Here is a 20579-nt window from a genome sequence, read left to right on the forward strand (position 1 = left end):
TTCCGGGCTGTAATTGAATGGTTAGGATTATGGAAACAGTTGAGCTCACTGAGTGATAAAAAAATAATATTAAAAGAAATGCACAAGGAGTGACGTATGTTGCTGAACCAGAGATTACCAATGTGGTATTATTAAATTGCAGCACCACTTAATGGATACTCTTTTATTTCTGTATTCAAAGGGTTTTACAGGAGTTTACTATTGATGAGCTATCCCTGGGTTAGGGCATCAATATCGGGTCAGTGGGGATCTGACTCCTGGCAACCCCGCTAATCAGATGTTTTCAAGAGCCGCTTTAGCCGAAATATCACATCTCTGTACAATGTGTGGTAAATGGCAGCACTGCAGTAACCAGACACAGCCAGAGGAGGACTGGGAACTGGGAAAAAAACTAAATGTGGCCCAATGTTGTAGGCAGGTCCAAACTGGCAGAAAACAAGTAGAAATGGAAAACAGAAGTCAATGGCCAGCAATACCATAGTGCAGCACAAAATACTACCTAACAGAACCAAATACCACAGTGCAGCACAAAATACTGCCACCCTCACTACAGTATTTAACTGTATCATTGTCCCAAGGACAGCAATGCAGTTGAATCCAGCAGGGCACCTGAGACTAGCGGACAGTTGCACAAGTACCTGATGCTTCTACATTTATTAATGCTGAGAGCATCAGGTCATTATGTACCCAGCCAGAGGCCAAGAGGAGGGATCGGGTGGCCCCCTGGGCATTTTCCAACTGGCAAATATCCCTATAGGGTCTATGGTCAGTCTGATCTGAGCATGGCCACTTTACAATAGGGGGCGCTGTTGAAGGCTTTCACATTTGTCATGCTTCTAAAATAAGACTGCTTTAATTTTAGCCATGGGGGACATTTATGAAGACCAGCAATTTAGACGCCGGTCTTCGTCCCTCCTGCGCTGGCGGTTCATTCACCTAAGGTATGCAAAGGCACCAGCTTCTACATAACTTAGGCGGACTTTACACTTTTGTAAATCTATGCCAGCTCCCTTGGTGGGGTAGATTTAGACCATTAAGACAGGCGTAGAAAATGATAAATGAGACAGGCCTGCCGGCCCACTCCACATGAAAGTCGCTGATTGCAGCGCAAATAACCTTTGCTCTACAATCTGCAAAAGATATATGCCAAAAAGTGGCGTATATCTTTTCATAAATGACCCCCCATGTCTGAATATATAAAGGAAGGAAAAATTTTGAAATCTCATGGCTTAGAGGTCAGTGCAGTCACACTAGGGAGATATGAAACGTGTAGTTCCAAGTTTAATCAGGACAATATTTTTAAAAAATGTACTCATCAAAATGAGAAGGATGTTCCTGAATTGTCAGACACTCCAAAATAGGTTAGACGTCTGCCATATCTGTGTGGAACAAGCATAAAACGTCATTGCAAGGCCTCATGCACACGACAGTTGTTTTTTGCGTCCTCAAATGGTGCGTCCGCAAAAAAATACGGATGCGGCATCCGTTTGTTTTGGAGGATCCGTTTTTTTCCACAGATCCCTTGTAATAAATGCCTATCCTTGTCCGCAAATGTGAAAAAAGTAGGACATGCACAATTTTTTTTGCTGAAGGGAAACAGGGACAACGGACGCGGAACACAAACGGATGAACTATCAGCATTTTTTTGCTGACCCATTGAAATGAATGGGTTCCCATCCTATCCGCAAAAAAACAAACGGAACGGAGGCCGAGAAAAACAACTGTCGTGTGCATGAGGCCTAAAAGAAATGTTTTTCCCACAATGATGGCCATCAAAATGTTATATTGTTCCAAAACCCGTGGCTACATGAAGAAATGCATTTGAGGAAAATGAGTGAAAAATCCATCCTAAATGTATCAGTTACAGCTTATTTGGGAAGTGTTCCCTCTATTGTTACAGTGACACAGCTGAATGAACCACACATCCCATGATATTCAATGTGCTTTCCCTGACTAAAGCAAATACCAGCATTGAGAGGAATAAGGCAGAAAGGTCCGTCCATTCTTCGTCCTTTGGCCATGTCTTCAGTTAAAGCCTGCTGCTTTATTCCACATTGTTATTTCCCATTATGCCATGTAATTAATCTTTTTTACTTTCAGTAATAAATGGGGTAAGAGAAGAGAGCAATTCCAATCAGGTTAAAAGAAAAGAAGATATACACATGTAAATTAATGGTGTCCTTTTGCCCTTAAATTAACACTTACTGTTGTGTATTAGCAGGTGCCTTTGCAGTGAGAAGGGAGTGCGGAACAAAGCCTTACATTCCTCGCACTGGAATGGTCTCTCCTCTGAATGTGTCTGTAAAGAGGGTAAAAAAGAGAAGGGTCTGGGTAAAAAGATCACGCAAATTAATTAAGCCTAATTACAATGATAACAGAGGAAACAAGTAACCCTTACAAAATAGGATTTGGGAAGACTAAAGAGAGGTTCCGGAAACATTTCACAATATCTAGATTTAACAGTCTCATAAAGAATCGTGATTACTATGATAATTTGTCCATTCTTGAAATGCATACAGAATAATTCAGGTAAAAAAGAAACACAAATAGGACACAAATCATAAAAAAAAACTAGAATATCATAGCATAATATTAACTTTTTCTGGTCATGGCAAGTAACAAACATACATATTTTAAAACAAAGTGTTTGAACAGTCCGATCTCCATATATCATATTAGGAAATATGGAGAGAAGAGAGCAGTAGGTGCTTTATTAACAAGGTTACTGCAAGGATGTAATCCTCCACTCTTCTCTGTGCCGGACTATGACTCTTTCTCATGTGTTTACCCCAGTGATAGATTCTGACCTTATGGGGTGATAGCAGAAGGACACCCTGTCATTAGCTAGTCACTGGGGAACCTCCTGGCAGAAAACAGTTCAAAATGGACAGCCCCTTTAATAAATGTTATTATTTTATGATTTTCCATCTGTTTTACTTAAGAACATAAAACACGAACAGTAGCACATTCTGAATAGTATTTATATCTTGGATTATCTGACAACATGGACACGAAATTATAAGTGGGGTTAAACATTACATTGCATTGTTACTATACAGGCTGAAACACTGTATTTACAAACTGTATACTCACATCGAATAGAGATAGATAGATAGATAGATTGATTGATAGATATAGACTACAAATATATATTTATGAGATAGACTAGATAGATGATAGATAGATAGATAGATATAGACTACAAATATATATATAATTTATAAGATAGACTAGATAGATGATAGATAGATAGATAGATAGATAGATAGATAGATAGATAGATAGATAGATAGATGATAGATGATAGATAGATGAATGATAGATGATTGATAGATAGATAGATAGATAGATGATAGATAGATAGATAGATATGAGATAGATAGATATGAGATAGATAATAGTTAGAAGATAGATAGATAGATAGATAGATAGATAGATAGATGATAGATGATAGATAGATGAATGATAGATGATTGATAGATAGATAGATAGATGATAGATAGATAGATAGATATGAGATAGATAGATATGAGATAGATAATAGTTAGAAGATAGATAGATAGATAGATAGATAGATAGATAGATAGATGATAGATAGATGATAGATGATTGATAGATAGATAAATGATAGATAGACGATAGATAGATAGATAGATAGATAGATAGATAGATAGATGATAGATAAATGATAGATGATAGATAGATGATTGATAGATAGATAGATAGATAGATAGATAGATATGAGATAGATAATAGATAGAAGATAGACTAGATAGATATGAGATAGATAATAGATCTACTTGAATGCATACATCAGTCATGGTAACATTTCAGAGGAAATTAAGTCATAAGAATTGTCTGTTGAGAGGACTTCATAACTGTCACTATATATCTGACATGTTATTGTAGATATCAATCACTATGTAATAGAATAGGTTTATTCAAATAGAACAGTAGACTTTTTGTCAGGATAATGCAGGTTTCCAGGCTAAGAAACAGTAAAACACCAGCAGATGCATGATGTATGACTACTTCTATACCATAGGAAGAAATCATCTTGCAATTCTTTTCCATATGGCGTACAGAAGCATCTGATGTGTAAGAATCTCATAGCATATCTCAGACAAAGGTGAACCTCTCCCTACCATGGAAGAAACTGCCTCCATGACTTCAGTAGCCTCTCTTTGCACAGCTGTTGGATATGTGGCAAGCAGATATAGACACAAAGGCTGCAGAAGAAAACAATTATCATTAGCCATGCGCTTGGCTGAACTGACCCTCTGCAACGGTCCACTTATTAGAAAGCCTGGGAAGTTCTGTATTACAAGGTGTGGGAAACGGAGAAAATGATAGGAACTAGGGATCAAAGAATAAACGAGTGCAGCATCAAAGTACCATCTAAAAGTATGCCAAGAAAACCCATGCCACTAACAGAACGCTTGTCATTACTGATACTAGTCGAGTGATGGTATGTCTATAGGTTAGCAGCACTTCTCCAACCCAATTTTCCTATCCTCAGAACACCCTACCCATGAGTTTGGGACCTTTTGGCTCCATTAACTCAATACAGAAAAAGGCAGCAGTAAAATATGTAAGCATGTTTTCTAAACTATTATGAAAAATTTATATGACCGTAAGGCCTCATGCACACGACCGTTGAGTGTTTTGCGGCCCGCAAACACGGATGGCGTCTGTGTGCGTTCCGCAATTTGCGAAACACCACAGACAGCCTTAATATAACTGTCTATTCTTGTCCGCAAAGCGCGGACAAGAATAGGACATGTTATATTTTTTTGGGCGGGGCCACGGAACGGAGCAACGGATGCGCACAGCTTTTGCGGCCCTATTGAAGTGAATGGTTCCGCATCCGAGCCACCAAAACTGCGGCTCGGATGCGGACCAAAACAACGGCCGTGTCCATGAGGCCTAAGTCACCATTTTGTCACTACAAATTATTATCAATCCTATTAGGCTACTTTCACACTAGCGTTTTTTGCGGTTCAGTCATAGATCTGCAAAAACGCTTCCAATACAATAATACAACTGCATGAATGAATGGATCCGGTTATATTATGTCTTATATAGCCATGACCGATCCGTCTTGAACACCATTGAAGGTCAATGGAGGACGGATCCGTTTTCTATTGTGCCAGATTGTGTCAGAGAAAACGGATCCGTCCTCATTGACTTACATTGCATGCCAGGACGGATCCGTTTGGCTCCGCTTCGTCAGGCAGGCAGCGTTTTAGTGTCCGCCTCCAGAGTGGAATGGAGACTGAATGGAGGCAAACTGATGCATTCTGAGCGGATCCTTTTCCAGTCAGAATGTATTAGGGCAAAACTGATCCGTTTTGGACCGCTTGTGAGAGCCCTCAACGGATCTCACAAACGGAAAGTCAAAGCGATAGAGTGAAAGTAGCCTAATTTGAATTGAGTACTGAAAAAAACTGTTTAAAACTTGGATCCAAATTCAGCTCTGAGGTACAAGTCCTAACTGAAGCCGATCGGGTTCGGATCCAACAGTTTTTTCAGTTTAAAAACAAATATCGAATTTATTAAGCAAAGTCTCGTGAATAACTGACCGCTTCAGCGAAGCGACTTCGGATCTAGGATCCCCACTCCCTATCCCCCCACTTCCCTGCAGAAAGGCTGTGTTTAGTATTGCATCTAAACAATTTAATAATATTGTTTAGCTGCAATATTGATGGCCAGTCCTCAAGATAGGTCATCAGTATTAAATCTGTCAGGGTCTGACTCCCAGCACCCCTACCAATTAGCTTATTAATGAGGCAGCGGTGCTCGGGTTCTCCTCACATAACAGCGCCATACATTGCATAGTGGTTGTGCTTGGAATTGCAGCTCAGGCACATTCACTTGAATGGGACTAAGCTGCACATAGGACATGGGACTGATGACCGTGACATCACTGGCCTAGGAAGGGGCTGCAGCTCTTCTGAGGATAGGTCATCAATATTGTATACTTGGAACCCCAAAAGAGGATGAGCTACAATGCACGACCCAACCCATGCATATCATTGCACTATAAAGCTGCAAATACGCATCTGCAATCTCCTATGCACTCTTTTTCTATGGTTGGTATAGAAAATAATCATGTATAAATATTTTAGGACTGGGTATGAAGCTTTTATACATACTACATTGTGTTAAATGTTAATACAGAAAGCATCTCAGAGTGAAAGTTTACCTACAAACAGATAAACGTCACATTTCAGGAGCCTATAGACGCAGGATCCACGTACTTATACAATGAAACGAAAACTATGAGCCTTATAAAAACACAAAATTTAGGGTATGTTCAGACATGGAGGATACAGCTGAACATTTCCCATCCAGTTTTGGAGGCAAAAAATCCAGAGCCTATTACAGTAACATCGAACTGGGTGAGATTTTAACAAATTTTAAATCCATCCATAACAAATCTGCAACAAAATCTGTGATAATCTGCATAAAAATATTTGCCACAAAAATCTTTAATTTTTCCATTTTGCGTGAACATACTCTTAGGTTATATTCACATGCGTCAGATTTGATCAAGACTTCAGTTTCGATCCCCTTTTGAAATCTGATGACAATCCACTGCCAATGCAACTGAATGTGGCTTTCACAACCCCAAATCCATCCATGGGAAAGTTTCTGCATGGATTTTAATCCATGGCAAATAAATAATGTCACTCATTTGCCCCAGATTCCACGTGGATAAGGTTAAGCCCCTTTGACTATGTGTGCAGAGAGCCGCAGGGGAGGCACAGTGAGGAAGGTATGAGTGGTGTTTGTGTCCTGAGAGGGGTAGTAGTACTTCCAGTTCTCAGTAGCAATCCCAAATTTAGCGCTACCAAGGGCCGTGAAGTGACTGGAGGACGCACCCTTTCATCCTTCAGGGCACATCCTGGTATTGGGACTCCTGGTAATTAGGGTTCCCTTGATGTTAATTAGATGCAGGATGCAAGGCAGGATTGCAGGTCTAGGGGCCAGTGGATGTATAGTGGAGTCAATAACCAGTCCCATTGGTTGCAGCAAACAAAGTCTCTTTACTGAGTTGATGATGAGGGTTGCAGTACAGGCAGCAGCAATAGCATAATTCAGAGGTATTTCACAGGCAGTATATTTAGTTAGGAGCAATGTTGGAAGTAGTAGTACTCCCAGACTCTCTCACTCAGTAAAGGCACTTTGCAATCACTCCACATAACCATAGGCATGCTATCCTTTTCTCATAAACCCTTTTTGCAGTTTATAAGTCCATCACCCTGGCAACCTAACCAGTAAACAATTTTATCTACTTAACTGCATACACATTTGTCATTGGCTTTATACAATCCATATAAAAATTACTGTTTGATAGTCCCCTTAAGTTTATGCTCACTGATCAGCATGGCCAGTGTTGTCAGTGAGCTCTCCCCCCTAACTCTCAGCATGCTACAAGCAATGCAGGGAGGCAGGGGGAAGCTGTTATACAGTATATGGGGACATAACACTCATGTGAACGCTTGTTAGTGATTATCTGGCTGTGTAAAGGTTTGTTTGAAAAGGCTGTCATAATTAGAGATGGCCTTGCAGTTCGCCCGGCGGTTGGTTCGCGGCGATCTTTGCGCGTTTGCGATTTGCCAAACATGCGAACATATGGAGATATTCGCGTCCGCCATATTCTTTTACATTGTGAAGAACTTTGACCCATGACACATCCATCAGGTGGTACAGGACAGCCAATTGAGATGTTTCAGCACATGGACATACCCCTCACCTTATAAATAAACCTGATCTGGCCGCCATTTTACATTCAGTGTTTTGCCAGTGTAGGGAGAGGTTGCAGTGTGGAGCAGGGACAGATAGTTAGGGACACCAAACGCTAGCTAATAGGGACACAAAAGTCCTTTAAAGGACTGGTATAGGTGTAGTATTGATAGGTGTGCAGTACAGAGGGGTGTATTACACTTATAATATACTTTGTAACATAGAAAGTATATTATAGTGGATTTATATTGTGCAGCAGTTGTGTGCGGTTCTGCTGCGATACTGCAGCTACAAAGTGTCAAACGCAATTAGAAAAAATAATTATAACTGGTGTGATATAACAGTCGCCCCCCAAAAAAACTGATAGAAGTGGGGTGTTATATACCAATAATATACTTTCTTTATAGTGTATTTGGGTACAGCAGCATTTGTTTGCTGTTTTGCTGCGTTCCCTCTGCTACACACAGTGACAAACGGAATTGGAAAAAATAATTATAACTGGCGTGATAGACCAGTCGCCCCCAAAAAAACCGATTGAAGCGGGGTGTTATATACCAATATATTTTCTTTATAGTGCATTTGGGTACTGTATAGTGCATTTGCGCATGCGCGTACGTGAAAATTATATTGCCAATATTTCGCATTGAAAAAAGTAATGAATGGAGATAGCAAATTCAAATAATACATCTGGTATGTCACTGTCCATGTTGTGGGACTATTTGTGCACTTCTGGTACCATATTTTCCAGCGACTGGGCGTATAAGACGACCCCCACCTTTCCAGTTAAAATATAGGGTTTGGGCTATACTTGCCATATAAGACTACCCTTCTTCCAACGCTATTTACTTTGGCATCAAGATCTGCAGGTAATTGTTGTGCAACTTTCGTCTTTTGCCTCAATACCATATTATGCCTTTCCAAGAATCTAGTAAACCAGGATGCAGTGGCCTTAGATCTGTTGCTGTGATCTGGGTTAGATTTGGCCCACTGAAGTGCAAACAAATGTATTTTATTTCATGTCACTACATAACAGTTTTGGCAATGCTCATTCACCATGTCTGTTACATGTTTTTCGAGTTCTGGCCAATGTGGGGTGCCTCTGCTTAATGCACACTTACCCCTTGGCATACTCTTTAATGCTTTTTCATTTGCTTTCCAGTCCCGAACCATCTTTTCTGTTACTCCATATTGTCTTGCAGCGGCGCAGTTATGTTCAGTTTGAAACTGGCTTCATATTTCTTTCTTCTTGCTGGTAGAGCCATGATGGGGTCTTAACTGTTAGCCATTTGTATACTGTACTGTATGTACTGGTGCTATACTGTATCAACCGATGCAGATACTGGTGCTGTACTGTATGTACAGGTACAGATACTGGTGCTGTACTATATTCACCACCACATGTATCTGTTCCCCAGATAGACTCCGTTTTTTCACCACAGATAAGACGCACACCAAACTTCATTAGAGATCCACCATTCCAACATTAGAATTGGCTGAAGTTCAGATGCTCCTGCTTCCCCCTGCCTTCCCTCAGAATCGCCAATCCAACCCAGTATACAACAACCAGCCAATCACGGCATGCACACTGCATACAAAGCCTGCTTGGATTGGGTGGGTCAGCTCTCCCTGCCTGCCCAGCCCTCCCTGTCTTCAAGACGATCTGAGCGGTAGTCCGCAATGTGAAACTGCCGGCATGAGAAAACCACTGAGAACAGGGAGAGGGGGCTGCTTCAGGAGCGGCTAGCCGGGATGCATCGCATGGTGGCTCAGCTAGAGGGCGCCTGTCCCTGAAGCTGGAGAAGGACAGCTTCTCCCCATCCGGCTAGGAAGTAAGTTTCAGCACGCTGTATACCGGCATATAAGACGACACCCGGTGTATAAGACGACCCCTGACTTTTGAGAAGATTTTCATGTGTTAAAAAGTAGTCTTATACGCAGGAAAATACAGTAATTATTTCTTGGCTGCAAATATGAGCTGAAGGTTTTTCAGGTTCGCCTGCCATTAAAATGAATGGGACCCGCCGCAAACTTGCAGTTTGCGAACATTTGATCGCGTTTGCGAACCGTCCCGTAAGATGTTCGTCAATCACTAGTCATAATGTTATCTTTACCTACATATACCCATGTTGTATCAAAAGATGAGATTAATTGGAAAATACATGTGTACAGAGTAAGCAATATACCTCTGTACGACTGTATGCAAAGAAGAAAAACTGTGGCAGCATCCACATTGCTTGTAGGGAAGAATTTCTCTTACTCTCTATGTGCATATGGATCATGGCGATCACATCCGCTAAGCACTACCGTACAGGCTCCATGCCGACGACTTAGCCCTGTGCATGAGCCCTTATTTGCAGTGTGATTGCATGGCTATTTCTTGACTGTGATCCATTTAAACTTGCACTTAAGGCTATGTCCAGCCTTAGCAATACATTAGAAATTCTGGGTTAAAGTTTAAGAACTAGTGTGAACCTACGTCAAGAAGTTGAGTAAAGTAAAGGAATAGAGTTATATCAGACGAAAAATGTCTGTACAACGCGCTCACTGATATTGTTTGCATCAAAAGCAGGCCAAATGTGTCTTTATTGCAAATGCTATAAATGAAAAACAGATGCATAAAACGTGTATTCATTTGGTTCTAAATAGGCAAAGTGATAAACTAGGCAAAAATCTTTCTGGACTACATGTTTTCTTCTACACTAAATAAAATCGTTATCTGTGCACATCACTAACGCCAAACAAAAAGTCAATTTTCTAAAATGATGACGTAAAAGAAAACATTAATTCATAGTAACAGACTAATAGTGTAAGAAACCCATCAACTGGGAAAAAGGATTTGAGGCTGGTAAAATTATCCTTTAAAAAAGGTCAAAATGGTATAACAAATACAAAAAAGTCATACTCACCAGTTCCCTGCCATTCCCATGTCGATGCTTCCTGAGTCTTCTGCTGGGTTTCTGGTCCCTTTCAACACAAAAAATGTTCCTACTCAGCCAATCAGGCAGGTCAGTACTGCAACCAGTGATTGGCTGGATGGCAGCATTTCATTTGAGTATCCAAGAGACTGGCAAGGGACCTGGGAAGCATCATAAGAGGAGCAGCAGGGATCAGTGAAGTGAATGTGACTTCTTTTAGGATTTTAAGCCATTCTGACACTTAGAATTATTTTTTTTTAAACCGTCCGGACAAACCGTTTAATGATACTATCCATTTAATGAAGTTAATTTGTGGATTTAGGGTAGGCACTAGGCAAGCTTTTGGTTTAATGGTTCCCAGTGCAGCACATTTTATTGACATCCTCCCTTTAATTATGCAGCATATCATTAGATGCAAAGTGACTATTTCACTACCACAGCAGATTCCCTATGCATGTTTCTGCAAGGCACAGTGTTCTACATCATTATACAGGCTCTCTGCAGCCGGGAAATAGCAGATTTTGAACACAATACGTCACAAATAAATTTGCGAGATTACGGCAATCTAACTGTGATGAAAGGAGGAGATTCGGAGGACATAGGCGGTGCTGGGCTCCTTCACAGGGGGGGTGTGGCTGGGCACCAGGAAGGTTCGTATAGCCCCTTGGTCACCTTACAAGGCTCATTTACATATCTCTAAAATCATTTTTTAAACAAAACAAAAGGACACAGCCCTATAGGACCGGTATATTGCGGACATGCTAGCGTCGATCTAGCCGTGCATGTCCGCAGCTCTATAACCGAAAACGAGGTGACAGAATCCCTTTAATAATTTTGTTTATCTTCAGTGGTGATCTCTGCAGTTTTCCTGCACTATCATTGTCATTGCCTGCCCAAAATCTTTGCTTTCCAAAGATAAAATAGAGGTAGCATGGTGTCAGAAAACAGAACCTCACTGCAATGAAAGAGCTGTATGCATGGACAGTCCATGGAGATGAACAGCCTCCATAAACTGCAGTACAGGCTTTGTTGGAGCCATTGTGTATGGTATATTCTGTACTATAAAACCAATATACATGTGGCTTCTGGTGGAGCATGGGACAATTCTTCTTCTGTTGGATTTGTACACAATTCCATATGCCTCTGTATAAAATTGGAGGCATGCAAAGGTATGCCAGAGGCCCCATGCTACAGGATGGGATCCCTTTAATGGCTACATACAAATTGGAGTCACAACACAGCTGCATGCGTGGTTCCTAAAGGAAAATTAATGTGTGACATTTATGGCATATCTACAGGATACACCCCCTTATGGGACCCACTACTTTCTCCAGAAAGAGACCCTATTTCACCCAGGTAGGAATGGAGAGGTGGTTGCACATGTATGTCTCTCTCCATTCACATCAATATCAATTCTGAAGATAGTCGTGTGTGCTGCATGGCCACCACTCCATTTCTGGTCGAGTACGACGGGGCCCCATTATGGAGGTAAGAGCCCAAAGGTGGAACTCATACCTAATAAATATTTATGGTGTATCTTGTGGATGGAAATGCCCTTTTAAGTAAAACTTACTGGGAGTAACAAGCGGACTGACTCCCAACATAACCTGATTTCTCTTTCAATATAATTAGAGATGAGCGAATCTATTTGCAGATTTGGAGATTCGTTCCGAATCTCAGATTTTTTAGGCACCAAATCAAACCCACATCTTTTCTGGTTTGATTTGGATGAATCTTGTAAAACAGCGCCCAGCGCATAAATAAGTGTTCTGTCACCAGCAGGCAGGAGGAAATTGCAGTCAGTTGCGGCCAAGCAATAACCGCGGTTTGCGGAGGCAAAGATAAAAGAAGATAGTTAACCTGACGCTGTATCAGACAGTATTATTTTTTTTTCATTACCAAAGTTTTACAGGACTAGAGGAGGTTATATACCAATTTCCAGGGCAATTGGAGCAACTTTGGTTCTGGTCCGAATGTATTAGTTCCAAACCAAACTTTTTGAAAAATTCAGCGCATCCAAGAGGAACCTTGGAAGAATCGCTCATCTCTAAATATAATAAAGCAAATATAAGTTGTGCATTTGTTGCTGTTGATTTGTAACATATATGACTGTTTGTTCTTCTTGCACAGATTCCGTGTTGTATGACATGTGTGATCTATTATCTCCTTATAAACATGCTCATTTTCGGCATATTAACATAAAACATCAAAGGCTGTAAATTACCAGCGGTGCTTCTTTACCTTCTTGTGATTCTTGTAAACATTTCTGTGGGCAAATCCTTTCCCGCAGAGCTTGCACTGGTAAGGCTTGTCCTCGCTGTGGATTATTTTGTGTGCGGTCACTTGATCAAGTCGTTTGAAGGACTTACAGCAAACCTCGCAGGTGTAGGGGCGCTTCTCTGCAGAAAATGATTGGGGACATGTAATCTGTTGTTCATTGAAAAGGAGGTAGAAGATGAAAGGCAAACAGAGTCTGCTCTGGAGAGACTGTTGCATTTAAGTCAGTCCAATTAAGATTAACCAATTAGAAGCATCTAATGCCCTTTTTAACATGATGGTTCATAGCGGATGGAATAGCGAGACACTGCCACATTCTTCACAATAATCTTCCCAAACCGACATCGCATTAACTAGCTTAAATCAAAAGAGAATGACTTCAAAGAAGCCTTACTACAAGATTATAAGTTGGAAGATGAGCAATGCGTTTTATGGATAACACAAGGAATTTCAAGAGCAATAATCTTCCAAAATACGGTTTTTCTCATCCTCAGCCACAGTACTATACAGAAATATGGATTCTCTCCAGGCTGTTGCAAAGCAATACATACGCAGCACATTATAAAGCAATATATATACGGTCTATGGTTTTACCTGAATGGGTTATCATATGGCGTCTAAGCTGGTTAGCGGATATAAATTTCTTGTCGCAGTCCTGACACTCATAGATCTCATGAACCTGCAAAATGAGTGTTCAACGATAATTAAAAATGTGATTGTTCTCACACTGCAAGTACAAAGTGCTGGAGATTCCTCTCTAAAAACGGATCTGATCCCTCACATGGCTGCCGCTTCCTCCAACATATCTAAATACAGAACACTTAAATAATAAGATAGAAAAGAGGGTGTTAGGGTTTAAAAAAATTAAAGGTGAAAGTGCAATTTTACATTACGCTTTCTGTATCAATTCTTCAAGGTTTTCAAGATCTCTGCTTGCTGTCATTCAGTAAGCATCTTCATTGTTAACTTCCAGGTGCTAAAAAATCTGTCCTGTCATGTGAGGGACACACAAGTGCGTGGCTCCTTACAAGTACAGTAATCATACCTGCATCTTGTAATTTTCCTGTGTCCTGGAATGTCCATCACTGACTGGAAGAAAAAAGTGATGGTCCCCACTGAACAATAGCAAGCCGAGGTCTTGAAGTCCATGAGGAACCAAAACTGTTGCATTATACAATAAACTTTACTGTATTTGCTGAAATCGTAATACCAATTTAACTAAGAATTCAAAATTTCAACAAACATAGTTTCAAAACTATAGTATATCAAATATAGTAAAACTTGTGAAAACTTGTGAATAAAAGCCTACTAACTTTTAATTTAAAGGGGATATTTAAAAAACATCCATATACATTCTCAGTATGATCTGGACTCCACTGCAGGGGAATCACAAAGCCACTACCTCCTGGAGTAGTCTCTATTCAGTAAACTGCTGAGCCACAGGCGTCAAGAGACACTGATGCAAAGCACTGACTGGTCAGGAAAAACTGTAGTCAGGGATAAGCTAAGGTCAGGGCAGACAAAGTTTGTGCAATTTATCATATGGTCATGGCAGGAAGCTCAGGATCAGTATGAGGGACAGACAGGGGTCAAGTCAGGCAACAAACAGTCAAATCAAGAGACAGGCAGAGGTCAGTACACAGACGGGCAAAACATCAATGATGCACCTTAGCAGGAAACTAGACTATTAGAACCTAATGCTCAGACACTTTCCCACATGGAAAGCTGTCTAATATACCCCTAGGTAGCCAGCCACTGGTTGGGGAAGACTGAGATGCAGGAATACTGGCTCTTTAAGAGCCAGAGGAGGAGACGGCACACCCTACAGGGGGAGGGAGGGATAGCAAGCACAAAGCATCCCCCGCCTACGTGGACTGAGTGGAGCTGTGCTGCCGGCAACTGAGCCTGACTGTAGGAAGGAAAGGGAAGGGAAGGTGAGTGGCATGGACCGCGGAAGGAAGGTCACAGGAAGGAAGTTAAAACCTCTGGAGGTTGTTCCCACTGGGAGAAGATAAGAGGTGGTGGGCACTAACCAGCCTAACACCATGTATATTTAAGGAGGACCTGTTGGCCTTCCTAATATAAATATTAGTAAATACTTCATTGGGTGGGTCCCCTGTTATTCTTCTTAGAAATGTATAAATACATTGACAGCTGGGAATTACCATCCCTTTTGTCTTTTTAGTATGTCCCTACAAACTTTGGCAGGGTCCAATCAGTGCTGACAGTGTGAGACTGCGTGGGCATGGTAAAAAATACTTGTGGATGAAATAAAAACCGAAAAGCAACTTACATTTCCTCTGAGTGCCGTGATATTTTATAACACTATTACTAGGAAACCACCCCATTACTGAGCACCGGGACCCATAATGCCAACCATTATTCCTTTTCCCTGAGACTGTATAGAGACACATCATATTGACAAGTGGAATGTTAACATCCGGTTTAAGGTGCTCTCTCCCCAAGAGGGATAGTTCCACCGAATTCTTGCATGTTACACACTTGTTTTTGTCCTTAATTTAAGTCAATTATACCAACATCTGCAGGAGGTTTGTGTTTTCTTCATGTGTTGAGTGGATTTGCTACGTGTACTCCAGCTTCCCCCACCATAACACCAACATTATAGTTATAGGTAAGCTGACTTCCTACTTAAAAGAGTTATCGCATGTGATTCATGTAAAAAATGAAAATCAGATAGGACACTCACTAACAATGCAATAAGCATCCCCATATTTTACATGGACCTAGAGCTCCATTCAGTTGCTCAGGGTGTGTATCCTTTCTAAGGGTGGGTGTCCTTTCTTAGGGGGGGGGGGTGTCCTTACTGCTGAGGCCCTCTCCTAACAGTACAGCTGGGGACAGTTGAATGATGGAACTGAGCATGTGCATCCACTTCAGTGAGCTGGACAGAGAAATTCGAAAAGAGCAAGGATTAAGTGGCGCAATACAGATACAGAGAAGGAAAAAAGTATTTAGTCAGCCACCAATTGTGCAATTTCTCCCTCTTAAAAAGATGAGAGGCCTGTAATTTTTCATCATAGATTTACCTCAACTATGAGACATAATGAGAGAAAAAAAATCCAGAAAATCACATTGCCTTTTTTTTAAAGAATGTATTTGCAAATTATGGTGGAAAATAAATATTTGGTCAATAACAAAAGTTCATCTCAATACTTTATTATGCACCCTTTGTTGGCAAGTACAGAGGTCAAATGTTTTCTGTAAGTCTTCACAAGGTTTTCACACACTGTTGCTGGTATTTTTGCCCATTCCTCCATGCAGATCTCCTCTAGTGCAGTTATTTTTTTGGGCTGTCGCTGGGCAACACGCACTTTCAACTCCCTCCAAAGGTATTCTATGGGGTTGAGATATGGAGACTGGCTTGGCCACTCCAGGACCTTGAAATGCCTCTTACGAAGCCACTCCTTCGTTGCCCGGGCAGTGTGTTAGGGATCATTGACATGCTGAAAGACCCAGCCACGTTTCTTCTTCAATGCCCTTGCTGATGTAAGGAGGTTTTCACTCAAAATCTCCCGATAGATGGCCCCATTCATTCTTTCCCTTACACGGATCAGTCGTCCTGGTCCCTTTGCAGAAAAACAGCCCCAAAGCATAATGTTTCCACCCCTATGCTTCACAGTAGGTATGGTGTTCTTTGGATGCAACTCAGCATTCTTTCTCCTCCAAACACGACGAGTTGAGTTTTTACCAAAAAGTTCTACTTTGGTTTCATCTGACCATATGACATTCTCCCAATCCTCTTCTGGATCATCCAAATGCTCTCTAGCAAACTTCAGACGGGCCGAGACATGTATTGGCTTAAGCAGGGGGACATGTCTGCGTCCCTGGCGGCGTAGTGTGCTACAGCTCTCTGCAGGTCATTCACTAGGTCTCCCCATGTGGTTATGGGATTTTTCTCACCGTTCTTGTGATCATTTTGACCCCACGGGGTGAGATCTTGCGTGGAGCCCCAGATCGAGGGAGATTATCAGTGGTTTTGTATGTCTTCCATTTTCTAATAATTGCTCCCACAGTTGATTTCTTCACACCAAGCTGCTTGCCTATTGCAGATTCAGTCTTCCCAGCCTGGTGCAGGTCTACAATTTTGTTTCTGGTGTCCTTCGACAGCTCTTTGGTCTTGGCAATAGTGGAGTTTGGAGTGTGACAGTTTGAGGTTGTGGACTGGTGTCTTTTATACTGATAACAAGTTCAAACACAGGTGCCGGTAATACAGGTAACGAGTGGAGGACAGAGGAGCCTCTTAAAGAAGAAGTTACAGGTCTGTGAGAGCCAAAAATCTTGCTTGTTTGTAGGTGACCAAATACTTATTTTACTGAGGAATTTACCAATGAATTCATTAGAAATCCTACAATGTGATTTCCTGTATTCTTTCCCCCCATTCTGTCTCTCATAGTTGAAGTGTACCTATGATGAAAATTACAGGCCTCTCTCATCTTTTTAATTGGGAGAACTTGCATAATTGGTGGCTGACTAAATACTTTTTTGCCCCACTGTAGATTTCAGTGAATAACTCAGTGGCTGTAATCAATTTATAATGACAAACAATTACAAAGTATTCAGATGCTACTTTGAAATGCGTAGAATTTTTTTCATGAGACAACCTCATTAATGCAGACCTTCTATATTAGATGAATGCCATCCAAACTGTCTCATTTAAGTGATATCAGCCAACCATCTAATGTTTATGGGTTCCTCTTGACCCTGATAGCAGATGTTGGGGGAGAGAAGATTACATTTCAGCATACCCAGTCCTTGTTACATCGGTGAGATGAGTCGGTTCACGAGGTGTCTGGTAGCAGCTTATTCCCTTTTCACCATTTCATGCTTTTTACCGATAGCTGTGTGCATTTTCCCAATTGCCATCAGTATCTGATTGGTGGGGGTCCGACACCTGGGACCCCCGCAATCAGCTGTTTGAGAAAGCAGCAGCGCTTCTGTGAGCACCACAGCCTTCTCCCTGCTCACCAAGCAAAGTGCCATACATAATACAGTACAGTATAGCACAAGGATCAGCAACCTCCAGCACTCCAGCTGTTCAGAAACTACAACTCCCAGAATCCTCTTTTCATTTCTATGGGAGTTTCAAGAACAGATGAGTAAGAGTGCATGCTGGGAGTTGCAATTTCACAGCAGTTGGAGTGACGAAGGTTGCTGATCCCTGGTATAGTGGCTTGGTATTACGCTCAGTCCCATTCACTTCAGTGGGGCTGGACTGCATCTAGACTTCGTCATGAACGTCATTACTGGAATAGGAAATCTGTGAGAAAACAGTGGGGGTACTACGAGCTCCGCTGCCTTCTCAAACAGCCGACAACTAGGACCCGTCAATCAGATATTGATGACCTATCCTGAGGATAGCTCATCGGTATTAAAGTCTCCAAACCCCTTTAATTCATAATGTATTAAGAATACAGCTGTAAGACCTCTCTGCCTCCTCTTCCGCCATCACTTCCAAGGAAACTGCTGATATCAGCAAAATTTTGACAGTATTTATATTGGAAAATGTAAGCACTATAGGCGCTCACTCTCTGTATAAGGTTACAGAATAGTTTATTTTTTAACCCCATTAATTGCTATAAACCTAGCACAGCTACATTCACAAGAAACAAGCGAGTTCCCCACTGCACTGGTCCTATTTGTTAAATTTATAAAAAATTATCTTTATATGGGGTCCTTTATCTTACATTTGCAAAGCTGAATAGAAATTGAAAACTAAAAATAACAAACTCTAGTAAAAGAGCATAAAAGGGAAACAAAATGTCCTGCATTAGATAAAACCGCCCTCTAACAATACCAAACATTAATCAACTGATGGCACTGGCACATAAGCCATCCTTGTTTCATACAGTTAATAAACACTCAAGTGAATAGTTTGTCCCATCAAAGACAGTGCAATTAAACCAATTGGAGAGCGAAGTGGTCTGTTTATGTCTATGGATCACACTGTGAAGTGGGATGTGTAGTCAAAGTAAATAGTGTAAATTGGATAAAAAGAAATGTAACACTCTTGAGTACATGGTTTACTAAAGCTTTGTTCCCACATCTGGCAGCCTTGTAGCCTGAAACAGGAAACTCAATGAATGCCACAATTTGCTATGCACAATTTGAAGGCACACAATTGTAATCAGGAGATCTCATTACAAATCTGAAAATGTAGCTTTTCTGTGGAGTAATATGGTATTTGTATAAGGTAAATATTACATAATTCCAAAAGAGTATTATGTAGTGTGAGGGTTCATGTACATAAACCTCCAGGCTATAGGGAGCCATGATACAGCTCTCATAAAAGTCCCAGATGCCTCTGATTGCATACACTTTTTTCTTTTGTGTTCTGTGTTAAAGATAAATTTGCAAATTTTCCTTAATTTCATATTTTTAAGTGATAATTACTAGTGTTGATCAAGCACCAAAGTGCTCGGGTGCTCTACAGAGTCAATGGGAGAAACCAAGCATTAAACCAGGCACCCCTTACTACATGACAAACTACTATGAGGTTTTTCTGATGACGTTTATCATTCAGCTTTATAGCTGAGTGGTTAAAGTCCTTGCCTCTAATGTAGAAGGTTGTGAGTTCAAATCCCAGCAGAAACTTTTCAGAAATAGAGGCTAAATTAGATTTAAATACACTGACTCGAGCATTGCACACGAGGTATTCGGCGGAGCATGCTCGCTCAACACTAATAATTACAAAGTTTTCATTTCTATTGTACACTGTGGCAATATTAAAGAGGTTCTCTGGGAATAATTTAAAATGGGAGCTAGTAGGGATGAACCAACCCATGGAAGTTCAGGTTCACCAGGTTCAGCCGAACTTTAGTTCAAAGTATGGGTTTGGGACCCAAAAGTGACCCTGAACCTGAACTCCGTTGAAGTCAACGAGAACCCGAACTTCACTTTATTATTTTCTGTTATAACATGGTTATATTGGAAAATAAAAGCATTCTTAAGACAGAATGCAAAACAATATGGTCATTTAAGGGTTAAAAACAAAACAAAAAACAACTCACCTCATCCACTTGATCGCACTTAAGTAGCTTCTTCTTCACTGAACAGGACCTGCCAAAGGACCCGCGATAAAATCAACCGAACTTCAGTGAAAAATTCCAGGTTCGGGTCAGGGTACTTGAACTCGCAAAGTTCAGTACGAACCCGAACTTTGCAGTTCGGGTTCGCTCATCCCTAGCCACTAGTAACCTGTCTTAGAATGTGAGCAGGACTGCACTGCTCTACAATAGATGGTAATGACATAATGCTGACTACGATATACTATTATGGCTGAGCAGCCTAGGAGGAAAACTCACCATTGTGTAGTATATGTAAGTGCCAGAGTAAAGTGCCAGTGTAGTGAAGCCACACCACCTGATCCCCCTAGGCAGCTCTGCAAGTGGTTGCATCCAGTCCTGCTCACATTCTAGGGCAGGTTGCTGGTAATCATTTTAAATCATTCTCAGAGAAGGGCTTTTACAGGCTTCTAATATTGATGACATATCTTTAGGATAGCATAAACGTAAAGATGAAACGTGACCAGCGTCTTCCATTGTGCAAGATTTATTTTCCACCAACACAGTAAACAGCCTGTTTGCTGTGTTGGTGGAAAATAAATCTTGCACAAAGGAA

General features: G+C 41.0%; 1 protein-coding gene across 7 annotated transcripts in view; it reads right to left on the reverse strand.

Moving 5' to 3' along the window:
- Positions 1 to 20579, reverse strand: part of PRDM5 (PR/SET domain 5) — a 275642-nt gene that overhangs the window by 140634 nt on the left and 114429 nt on the right. For all 7 annotated transcript variants that reach the window (XM_044270343.1, XM_044270578.1, XM_044270496.1 and 4 more), the window contains 3 exons: positions 13536 to 13620; positions 12906 to 13063; positions 2206 to 2299 (listed from right to left, as the gene is read on the reverse strand). In XM_044270343.1, coding sequence (XP_044126278.1) covers positions 2206 to 2299; positions 12906 to 13063; positions 13536 to 13620 — 337 coding nt within the window. The remainder of the gene's footprint in view (positions 1 to 2205; positions 2300 to 12905; positions 13064 to 13535; positions 13621 to 20579) is intronic.

Source organism: Bufo gargarizans, chromosome 1 (genome assembly GCF_014858855.1).
Source record: "Bufo gargarizans isolate SCDJY-AF-19 chromosome 1, ASM1485885v1, whole genome shotgun sequence".
In the NCBI taxonomy this organism is placed as follows: Eukaryota; Metazoa; Chordata; class Amphibia; order Anura; family Bufonidae; genus Bufo; species Bufo gargarizans.